A 12,500-nucleotide genomic window follows, 5' to 3' on the forward strand; every position below is an offset into this window, starting at 1 on the left:
ATTAATATATCATATAATTATATAATATATATATAATTATATAATATTATATATAATTATAATTATATAATATTATATATAATTATAATTATATAATATATATATAATTATATATTATATATAATTATAATATTATAATATATTATAATATTATATTATAATATTAAAATAATATTATAATATATTAATATATTATTATTATATGTTATTAATATTATTTATATTATTATTAATAATAATATTATAATATTATATATATAATATTATATATCGTTGCTGTCCGGCAGGAACCAGCTAACTAAATTTTTCCGCTTTTGCATTCTTTTCCATAAATCAGGGCCAATGATCACCCTTTACGTCTGTGTGTTGATTAAAAAACGATTGAACCAATTAAAAGTATTAAAAAGCGTTTCTGACAAAACCATCTAACTCCATTGGAACCTCAAACTTTCTGCTAAACCAGCTAAGTTCACTAGTAGGGGAGTTTCGAGGCTCTGTGAGCACCCCAAAAACACATCTCTTAAACCTGTTTTTTTAGGACCCTAAAGGTGTCTAGTTATTATTTCTGCTTGTTGCCCATGTCAACTAATGTCCCATGGGGTTTATTTTTAACCCTTTCTGACACCTACCCCCAACCCAAACCATAACATGGAGATAACATAGAATACCATAACTCTTGAAGTAAACAACATAACACAACAAATGAACACATTTTTCTATATCATTTTGACCCAAGGAATTCATTAAAGTGGTTTTTATTAAGATTCAAACACATATTGACTCTATTTCAGGGCAGAAACAGCCAAAAAATAGCAGAAAATGTTGAAATCATAATGATCACGTCTATATTTCTCTTTGTACTAAACGTTTACAGTGTATTCTTTTTTTACCATATGTTTTTTAGGACCTTTATGGTGTCTAGTTAAGATTCATTCTTGTTGCCCAGGTCAAATAATGTCCCATGGGGTTTATTTTAACCCTTTCTGACACCTATTCCCAATCAAACCATAAAATGGAGATAACAGAAAATACCATAACTCTTGAAGTAAACAACCTACAGAGACAAATTAATACATTTTTCTATATCATTTGGACCCAGGGAATTCATTGAAGTGGTTAATATTAAGATTCAAGCACATTTTGACTCTATTTCAGGACAGAAACAGCAAAAAAATAGCAGATTTTTTTAAAATTACATTTATATTTCTCTTTGTACTACATTTTTAAGGTGTATTCTTTTCTACCATATGTCTTTTAGGACCCTAAAGGTGTCTAGTTAAGTTTTAATCTTGTTGCCCTGGTCAAATAAGGTCCCATGGGGTTTATTTTAACCTGGTTAAAGCTGGTTTAAGCTGGTTTAGCTGACTCCAGGCTCCTCCATTCAGCTGTCGTTTTTGTCAATATATATATATATATATATATATATATATATATATATATATATATATATATATATATATATATATATATATATATATATATATATATATTATATATAATATTATATATATTATATATAATATTATATATATAATATATTTTATATTATATATATATTATATATATATTATTATATTATATATATATATTATTATATCATAATATATATTTTATTTACTTATAATATATTTACTCATAATATTAATATGCGTACATTATAACTATGAACCTGATTATCTGCAATGTAGTACAGCCTATTAGTCAGGGGATATTAAAAAAATCTTGGAATAAATTCCTTACCAAAAGAAATCTAGTCTAGTAACACATCTCACAAAGACTGAATGCAGTCCCCCTTGGAGAATTTTTGACAGCTCCTTAAAGTTGGGGTACCCACCGTAACCTTGGACCAAAACCACTCCTTGGGCTAAAAACGGCCCAATCTCAATGGGCTTTTTACACAAAAAGTATACCTGGAAAAGGATGGCTATGGCCATTTTTAGCCCAAGGAGTGGTTTTGGTGCAAAACAAATGCTTGCAATGGATTCAAAATCATAAAAACACCCTAGTTTGACCCCTCACATGCTACTTAAAACAGAATTAAATTTGTATATATTTTTTTTAAACCAAGGTTATGGTGGGTACCCCAACTTTAAGGAGCTGTCAAAAATTCTCCTAGGGGGACTGCATTTCAGTCTTTGTGAGATGTGTTACTAGACACCTTTACAAACACATTGGCGAAGATTTTTTTTGGTAAGGAATTTGTTCCAAGATTGGAAAATATTCTGCTAATATCCCCTGACTATATTGACACCTAATACATTTACATTTTCTCCCACAGGTTTGCAACTCACGCTCACCTGATGGCCTTTTGGAGGCAGATAGAGCCAGCAACACACAGGATGCTCACCTGTACAAAAGCTCAGCCTGCAGCTAAAACTACTCATTTACAGTCTCAACAACCCATTGATGAGTTTTTTCTGTTCATGAACTATCTGTCGTTGGGTCTGATGCAGAAAGATCTGGCCCATAGATTCAAAATCCACCAGTCAACAGTGAGCCGCATCATCAAAACATGGGTTAACTTTCTTTACACTGTACTTGGAGCTGTAGGCATTTGGATGTCTGAGGAAGCCGTAAAGGCTCACCTGCCAGATGTTTTCCACAACTACTCTGATACACAGGTGGTGTTGGACTGCACTGAACTGCGTTGCCAAACACCAAACTCTCTTCTCCTTCAGAGTGAGGTGTTCTCCAACTACAAATCACATTGTACCTTTAAAGGGTTAATTGGAATTGCCCCTCATGGTGCAATAACCTTTGTGTCAGCTCTTTATGCAGGCTCCATCAGCGATAAAGAGATCCTGAAGCAGAGTGGCATCGTGCCTCTCCTCAAACCAACAATGGCCATCATGGTAGACAAGGGTTTCCTTGTGGAGGACTGTGTTCCCTGTAAGGTGCACATACCTGCCTTCCTGTCCAAGAGAGCACAACTGTCTGCACTAGAGGTTAGGCAGACACAGTCTATTGCAAGACTGAGAATCCATGTAGAGCGCCTCATTCGAAGGGTTAAGGAGCACAAAATATTTAATACAGTAATCCCTCTTTCACTCACAGGTAGCATCAATCAACTTTACACAGTAGCCTGCCTTTTGGTTAACTATGAAAATGGGCCCTTAGTCAAAAGCTGGGTAAAAGAGATGTGATCTCAAAACCAAATGGAACTGTTTGGCAAGAAGTTCATAAACTTAAAACAAGTAATGACAAGCCAATGTTGTTTGTTCACTATTTGTGCCATGTGTACATTTAAAAACATTGTTTAAAGATAGCTGATAAACACAATTTTAGTATCATTCCTCATGTTGACATGTTTGTGACTCATTATATCATATGAACTTGAATGTACCGTTTGTTTTTGTAACTATGAAATGCAGTGATAAACCCATGTATTGCATAGACTTAAAACTACTTAAAATTGGTTATATTCTTTGTCATGTTATAAACATAGCACTGTGCAGTTCATGTTATCCATATAGATCCCACCAGTTATATAGTCAGTGACCAAATTCCATACAAAAAGCCCAAGCTTAAATGTAATAGCACCAATGAAATGACATGTGAGCAAACCATTATTAAAAAACAAACCCAGAACTTTTACTGAAATTCTGCCATTGGGAGACAACGGAGCGCTATAATTGCGCTCAGTGTTTTAAGCTGAAATAAGAAAACAATGTTGAATTGAAAAACTCTTGAATCAGATTAACTAGAATTTTGTAATGCATATATTTTTCAATTTTCACAGTAGGGTCCACAGGACCCCATTTTATGTGGGAAATGATTTGGCGACCCCACACTTCATTTACAGTACAATTTAAAAGTTTAGATAAAGCATATTTAAAAAGAAAGGATGCATTGGTAGCCTTGAATAGTAATATTTATTAGAAAATGCATTTACAAAGCTGTGATTCCTGCTGATTTTGTGACATCAACGTAGTTTAAAAGCTACGGAAAATATTTTACACATTTTCTTTGTAAATTGAAGCATACAGTATATACTGTGGCCTATCTGTTGCCAGAACCTTAATAAATAAAACTAAACAAAGGAAATGCATTTACAGGCTATGCTTTTCAAAACAAACAAAACAGACTTGATGGGGAGGATAATACTATTTATTTTCCAGTTGTCAATGTGTGTCCCCGACCAATAGTTTGAGAACCTCTGCTCTAGCCAATATTTCAAGTCAACAGCCCGTTTCATTGGCTGGGATATTATGAACCGTTTATTACATAGATTTACTGCCCCCTAAATCTATGCTTTTAATGTACATTTTAATCTATGTCTAACCTACCTCATTTAATATACCCGGTTTTAACCTATGTCATCGCTACATTTTTGTTCACATTTTCAGTCTTTGAAACTGGATGTGTAATTTATTCAGTATTTTTTATATCCATCCACCAGTATCTTAAATATCACATACAATCAATAGAATAATCAAATGAGGATCCCAATGAAAAGCCATGGGGAAAAAAATTATCCTTGATTGTACTTCAGCTGAGCTGCATCTGGGCACGCTAATAAAAGCTCAAATTGAACATTTGGAAAGAAGCAACTGGTGGTAATACTGAAATTGGATTTAGCCCAGAAAGAAGTGAATCCATCAGTTAGTCTTATTTACTGGGAGCATCTTTATTTCACTTGTGTCAAATGTCCTGGTTTATGCCAAAAACCTCCTAGAAAACATTGTGCATCATGTGTTTGTGGCTCTTCAGTTACTGGTGCATAGAGAGGTATTTTGCCAGATAAGTATAAAAGAAAAACAAGTCACATCTCTGTTTTAGTTTGTCCAACACAGTCGTGTCTCTGTGAATACGCTGTAAAAACATGTCATCAAGGGCACAGACAACAAAATCACACCATTCCATACCCGTAATCAGCAATTGCCCCTGCACTTGCCAATAATATGCATGGCTCTCTTTCAATTTGTGTGTGCCATGGTCAACTCTGAGGTACTTGCATTCAATATAGCTTTGTGCATTTGGGCATTTAATTTCAACTAACCCAAATGATGGTCTCTCAAATGGGTCATAGACCAGCCCATCAGGTGAAGCCCCAAGCCACGGTGCATCAGGATGAACCACCAGTCCACATCTCCTTAAGTTAATGTTTTTCTGGGTTGCATAGTCCTTTAATGCACCCGTCTCCAGATCCAAGCCTCTCTTCATGAGTGTGGTTTGACGTGTTCCTCGGATGATCCTCTCAGCCAGGTTTTCTGCTGAACTCTGCCCTCTAACATGGCTTACCTCTCTAAATGTTGAAGCCGTCACCCTCTCTTTCCTGAGCGAATGCCACTCAGGCGCTGTACTTTGGCATCTTGTTACCTCTTCAATCTGGTGTGACTGAGACAAGGTCACAGACAGAGATCTCAGGTGCAACTGTTCTTGTTTAGTTGGCACAAATGTACAGTCAGTTTGATCTAGCTGGTATCCCTCTAAAGGTATTTTGGGGAATGGGGGGGCATCCTCATGGTTGATGACACAATCCTCTGATGTAGGAGGTGGCTGCTGATATGAAAGGATGCTACCAGCCTGTACTTTACCAAAGATGGAGTCTACAAGTGGTTTATCTGATGATATGGCCATAGTGCAGATTAGTGGAGTGGAGCCTGGTTTGAAGCCAGCATAGGCAGGAGTAGGGTCAAGGGATGACGGGTCTGGAAGCACACCACTGTAGGCTCTGTATAGAGTAGACCTGGAATAACAAATAAGTGATCAATAGCCATTTTTTAAACACAGTGTAGTGCAGTGTGCCTGTTTACACCAATCCAATCCACTTTATTTATAAAGCACATTTAAAACAGCCTTGAACCAGGGTGCTGTACACTAGGACTAGGTAACAAAACAATATGCTAAGAGCAAAACAATACACAATAAACCTCTCAGGATCCCAGATCCAGAGAGGAGGTGTCACCGGCTGTGCTGTAGACCGGGAGCCAGGCCCAGCCCTCACGATGTTCTCTGCTAACTTTTTTTCACTATTATTTCCTGTTTGCATATACCTTGGGCCATCACAAGTTCATACTGAACACCCCCAACTCGGGGCCGTTTGGTCTCAGGGGCCCCAAAACCCCTTTTTGGGGCATAATTAATGTTAATGGCAATATTAATTTACTAAAATTACATAAATTGTCTTACACATATGAAATTCGGCATGGAGTATCCTGACAGATAGGGGTAAGTAGCTAAATAGGATTCTGGTGCTTGCTACCATTGTATTTTTAAATATGACCTACAACATCCCCAGAAACACAAAGAAAATACTGTCCGCTTGACATAACAACAAAGATGATTATTTTCCAGCACTTTATGGTGAATATCACTGCCTCACTTGTATATACAAAACTTCCCATGTCCATAAGCTTCAATTTGAGCCCAAGATGACCTTTGTATCTTGAAAATTACTTTTTCTGTAGCCAAAATTCTGCACTATACCTCAAAATTGAATATTCAGTCATAGTAGAGGCCCTAGGCAGTGGTGTGTTCTAGATTTTTTTGGAGGGTATACTATAACAATTCCCCCCCTAGTTCCTCCCACACGCACGGCACGCACGCGTGTATAATTAATGAATGTAAAAAAATTGCTCGAGCTCCGCGCGCGTTTCTGCCCCGCAAACTCGGCCAGGCCCAGTTTCACAGTAACACTGAGTACACTTACAATATGCTTTATACTGATTTTCTACTGTTTCTAATGTTAATCACCCTGTAACTCAACCACTTCGGAGCTGCTTTTAGCCTTAGATGCATTTTTTTAAATTTTATTATTACCATAGAAGTGCAACTGCAAGCATTGTTATAAACAAATGCTGGTTAGGCTTATCAGATATAATTATAGCAGTGTTAACAGCGAGCCTTTCTGTATCTATTACAGACTAGTATTAACTTGGCATTGAAGACACAAACTGTATTGAAGATTCAAGATTTTGCTGAGCTATGACACGCAATTTGAATACTAATGAAGTACTCAATTCAGTTCAATGAAGTGAATGGCAGGTCGTTGAAATATGTGAATTCCTTCACCAGTAGCCATTAATTATCACCCCAAGAACGATAGCCACACACATGATAAGCCTTCACGGCTTCACCTCAGAGTTAGACTAGTCAGACGGTCAGACCACATTCTTGCTGTTTGTATTGCTGCCCCCCAGCCCAGCCACTCCTGGGTGCAGCGTATCAGATGCGTATCAACGTATGAGATACGCTGTTTCGAACCGTTTTTGGATGTATACGGTGGCGACGAAAAAAATCTGCAGGCCATACTGCGTATACAGCGTACCACGGTAGAACACATCACTGGGCCTAGGAGGGGTCCACGCACGATTGCTTATTTATTTATTTTTCTAGTTTGGATTTTTGGCATCCATAGGACCCCTAATACAGGGATTTTGATCATCCCAAGAAAAGAAGTGGTCCAAAGTGTTTTTTTTTTCCAATGTTTTATTATCCCTATGAGACCTGCAGGATTGCTGGCTGGAACGCTGGCGAGACGGTCTTTCGGAGACTTTGGCAGGCTCAAATTTAGACGTAGCCCAAATATAGAGATATCATTTGATTCTAGACAACCTCAGGTTTCCAATGAGACCAACCTTGTCATGCTAGACCACATTTTGGCGAGGGAAAAACAGCCCTCACCATTTTCCAAATCTCATGCAGTTTTGGGCAAGAACCATGCAGTTTTTTGCACGCAGTACAAATATGTAATTTCTGCCTATTGTAAAAAGGAGACCACTTTACTGTATCTATAGCTGTATGAGACCACTGTACTTAATCTATTACTGATATGAGACCACTGTACTGCATCTATAGCTGTATGAGACCACTGTACTGCATCTATTGCTATATGAGACCACTGTACTGCATCTATAGCTGTATGAGACCATAACTGTATTGCATCTAGACCACTGTGCTGCATCTATATCCCACTGTACTGAATCTATAAACCACTGTACTGAATCTATAAACCATTGTACTGCATCTATAGACCAATGGTCTATAGATCACAACAGTGGTCTACAGATGTAGTATAGTGGTCTACAGATGCACTACAGTAGTCTACAGATGCACTAGCGTGGTCTACAGATGCACTGTGGTGGTCTACAGATCACGACAACGGTCTACAGATGCAGTATAGTGGTCTATATGTCACAGGGTGAATGGAGATCCAGGGTGATTGAAGACAGAGCGCTCGTTTTTAGGCACGGGGCTCCTTCGGGGCGAGGCGGGGCTTTTCGAGACAGGGTTTATTAGCGAGGCTCGCGAGGAGGAGGAGGAGGACGGCGCTGCGAGGCGGGGGGTTATTACGCGAGGCTCGCGAGGAAGAGGAGCCTCCTCCTCCTCCTCCTCCTCGCGTTTTAAACCGTCCCGTCCTCTCCTTCTCTCCTTCTCCTCCTCCTCCGAGGAGGAGAAGGAGAGCGCGGAGAGGCGGGGCTTTGATGCGCCGACGGAGACCTGTCTTTTGTTGTTCCCCCCCACATAGCAACCAGGAAGCTAAGCTAGGGGAACCATAATATCTATGAGGGGAACGCTGAACACGCGTTCACACGCACGGCGCGCCGACTTAGTGGAGCTTGAGGCCGAGGAAGCGCGCCCTCGCGCCTCCAGGCGCGAGTGCCCGCGGTGACCGGCCGACGCTCCACTAGTCGACTCAGCGCCGTTTGATTTGTAAACCGATAGGGACAGAATAGTTCTTTTCATGGATCACTGTGTGTGTGTGTGTGTGTGTGTGTGTGTGTGTGTGTGTGTGTGTGTGTGTGTGTGTGTGTGTGTGTGTGTGTGTGTGTGTGTGTGTGTGTCAGGGAGAAACTAAAACAAAAGCCAGCAGAACACAATAAAAGTATCTTAACAGTCCATTGAAAGCATGAGCGCGTGTGCGTGCGCGCGCATGTGTGTGTGTGTGTGTGTGTGACTGTGTGTGTGTGGGTGGTCACGGCCATATGTGCTTGTGCACAAGCCTGGCTTGTGGCTCCCTCTAGTGTTTCTTCTACAGAATTGCTGGGTGGGTAAAAACGAGCGAGCCTTCTTCAATCACCCTGGTTCTCCATTCACCCTGTAACATATAGATACAGTAGTTCAGCGCTACTCAACCCGCGGGCCGCATGCGGCATATTTGTACTGCGTGCAGAATGGTTCTTGCCCAAAACTGAATGAGATTTGGAAAGTGGTGATGGCTGTTTTTCCCTCGCCAAAATGTGTTCTAGCATGACAAGGTTGGTCCCATTGGAAACCTGAGGTTGTCTAGAATCAAAGGATATCTCTATCTTTGGGCTACGTCTAAATTTGAGCGTGCCACAGTCTCTGAAAGACAGTCTCGCCGGCGTTCCAGCCAGCAATCCCGCAGGTCTCATAGGGGTAATAAAACATTGAAAAAAACACACTTTTTTTCTTGGGATGATCAAAATCCCTATATTAGAGGTCCTATGGATGCCAAAAATCCAAACTAGAAAAATAGACAATAAGCAATCGCACGTGGACCCCTCCTAGGGCCTCTACTATGACTGAATATTACATTTTCTCCGATTTGATGTATAGTGCAGAATTTTGGCTACAGAAAGAGTAATTTTCAAGATACAAAGGTCATCTTGGGCTCAAATTGAAGCTTAGGGACATGGGAGGTTTTCTATATACAAGTGAGGCAGTGATATTCACCATAAAGTGCTGGAAAATAATCATCTTTGTTGTTATTTGTCAAGCGGACAGTTTTTTTGTGTGTGTTTCTGGGGATGTTGTAGGTCATATTTAAAAATACAATGGTAGCAAGCACCAGAATCCTATTTTGCAACTTACCCCTATGTGTCAGGATAGTCTATGCCGAATTTCATATGTGTAAGACAATTTATGTAATTTTAGTAAATTAATATTGCCATTTACATTAATTTCCCCCAAAAAGGGGTTTTGGGGCCCCTGAGACCAAATGGCCCCGAGTTGGGGGTGTTCAGTATGAACTTGTGATGGCCCAAGGTATATGCAAACAGGAAATAATAGTGAAAAAAGGTTAGCAGAGAACATCCTGAGGGTTGGGCTTGGCTCCTGGTCTACTGGGTCTGGGTCTGAAGCAATGCTTACCTGATTCCACTTGCTGAAGTAGCACCTGGTTTGGGCTTCACGACCACCATGGCATCAACTGGTCCTGGCTTTACTCCCTATTTATTAAGAGGCTATTAATAAACAGGTTATAGCAATTAAACATTATGAAAGATCTTTAAATAATACAAACCATTGTTCGAGGCTTATGCCATTTTTGTTCAGTCTCGGTGCATGAAAGGACAGGAGGGACAACAGACATGCCACACTCTGAGTAATGGGCTGTCTGGTATAGCAAGGCTACCAAGTGGTTGCACAACCCAGTGCCAGCCACACACGAACAGAAGCTATTAACCAGCACAACTGGATCTGAATCCCGTAAGGTCATCTGAAACACACACACACACACACACACACACACACACACACACACACACACACACACACACACACACACACACACACACACACACACACACACACACACACACACACACACACAATGAATCAACTTATAATGGCTATCTCAAGTAGATCTGTTGCTAAGCAATACATCTGGAAAAGTTAAAGATGACAGGACAGTTTTGAGGTGGCACAACATAAGCAGTTTAAAAGATAGCTGAGTGAATGAAAGGGCACTGTTTCTCCATTTCATGCCATAAAAATTTGGGGGAAACTTTACACATCTTGTTTATTTTACAACCAAGATACTACCTACATTCCTTTGTTTACAGTGTTGTGAACAGACCAGAAACCATCACACTCAGCTACCATCTAACTGCATTACCACTGTTTCAGCTGCAGTTTAGTTTTTTTCTTTTCTTAAAGCTGATATTCATGCAGTGATCATGAATATCACTGACTGCATTATGTTTTATTCACTAATCTGATCAACAATACTACCTCAACATAAACTCTTTGCCTCAATGGTTGGCCAAGCTGAAACATGGTAGAACAAAAAAAGAACATGCATGCTTCGAACTGAACTTTGGTTTAACAGCAGTGGAAGAAGTACTCAGATACTTTCCTCAAGTAAAAGTAGCAATACCACAATATAAAAAATACTTTGTTACAAGTAAAAGGCCTGTGTTCAAAATGTTACTTGAGTAAAAGTACAAAAGTATTGGGATCAAAATATACTTTAAAGTACCAAAAGTAAAAGTACTAAAGTATTTGAAAATAGCAGATCTACAAGCTCACAATGCATCGCGATGCAACCCGTTGTGAGCTTGTAGATCGGCTATTTTCAAATAGCCTATGTATAAAAGTACAGTACTTGAGTAAATGTACTTATTTACTTCCACTACTGTTTAACGGTAAAAAAAAAAACAAGACATGCTTTGAACATAGTCTCAAAAACAGCCACTGTTGACTCACACAATGTTCAAATGCTTCAGTCATACAGCATTCAAAGATAGTGGGATAGTCTGGCTTCAGAGACTACTTTGAACAGAACTTTGAACAGAACTTTGAACGTGTCAACGTGACACTTTTGTTATTACTCGGAGCTGGTGTGGCTTCTCAGCTTTCTTCATAGAGCGGTAGCAGTGAGCTCTTACAGAGACCTCATTTGTGACCCTGTTTTTACATGACACTTAAACACAAACATACAAACATTTATACTGATAGGGGACATTACTATTTACGTGATTATATAAAACTGGAACTTAGCAAGCAGTCATGGCAGCATAATAATATAGCGTTAGCAAGCACAACTGGTGTAGTGTGTACTGTAGCTGCTAACGTTAGCGATATACATACCTTCATAGTTGCAGAGATAAGAAGACACATAAAACTTGAAACCTTTCTCAAGTTTACTCTGCGGTGTTTCAGTACACATCCGAGCTAGTCTTCGCACATCATTTACTGTAAATCTCGGCAGTTCTAGTAAACAACGGGTGAACCGCGATGATTCCTCCATTGTTGTGGTCCTCTTCAGTTTAAAATGTACTGTTTGCTGAAGACTCGGACTCTTGTTTTCTAGGTTGTAAAGTTGTCTCTTCGGATATTAGCTACCCACCTCTTGTTTAGTTATTTGTCTTTTGGAATCGGTGGAAAATGAAAACTTGTCTGTAGTCTGTAGTCTGTAGGCTTCACTACACAGTGGTATGGTGCAGTACACGTCCTCCCGTTTTTGAAAGGAGATTTTAAGACGCTACGATCCTATGGCAAAACATAAACGTCGACATACAAATAATAAAACGTATAAAAGACCATAATATAAGATAATCAAATCAAATAATGTCGTTTATACCGTTTTGTTTGCTATAATATGACGACTGTACACCCACTATCATTGGAGTAGACCGGGACCGGAAGTTGACTGGCGGCCCGAGTCGAATGCGGAAGAGGTGTGTGCATATAGGCTATTATTAGAAAATGGAAGAAGTTTAAGATGACGGTCAATCTCCATCGGTCTGGGGCTCCATGCAAGATCTCACCTCGTGGGGTATCAATGATCATGAGAAAGGTGAGGAATCAGCCCA

At 39.3% G+C, this 12,500-nt stretch overlaps 2 protein-coding genes across 4 annotated transcripts in view; one reads left to right on the forward strand and one right to left on the reverse strand.

Annotated features, from left to right (window-relative positions):
• The window catches only part of LOC308101746 (gamma-glutamyl hydrolase-like), a 33,766-nt gene that overhangs the window by 12,057 nt on the left and 9,209 nt on the right, over positions 1-12,500 (forward strand). The gene's annotated exons all lie outside the window — the stretch shown is intronic.
• Positions 2,671-12,116, reverse strand: LOC308101745 (uncharacterized protein). 3 transcript variants are annotated; one of them, XM_080451211.1, is made up of 4 exons: positions 11,776-12,116; positions 10,208-10,402; positions 10,057-10,133; positions 2,671-5,689 (listed from the first exon to the last, which is right to left on the reverse strand). In XM_080451211.1, the coding sequence occupies exons 1-4, from the start codon at positions 11,803-11,805 to the stop codon at positions 4,711-4,713; spliced, it is 1,281 nt and encodes a 426-aa protein (XP_080307337.1). In that variant the 5' UTR covers positions 11,806-12,116; the 3' UTR covers positions 2,671-4,710. The 3 variants fall into 3 exon arrangements, with proteins under 3 accessions (XP_080307337.1, XP_080307338.1, XP_080307339.1); XM_080451212.1 differs by lacking the exon at positions 11,776-12,116 and having other exon boundaries at positions 4,481-5,689; positions 10,208-10,418; XM_080451213.1 differs by having other exon boundaries at positions 4,483-5,689; positions 10,057-10,402; positions 11,776-11,930.

The sequence above is a fragment of the Gymnoscopelus braueri genome, assembly GCF_963280865.1.
Source record: "Gymnoscopelus braueri genome assembly, chromosome: 15".
Lineage (NCBI taxonomy): Eukaryota > Metazoa > Chordata > Actinopteri > Myctophiformes > Myctophidae > Gymnoscopelus > Gymnoscopelus braueri.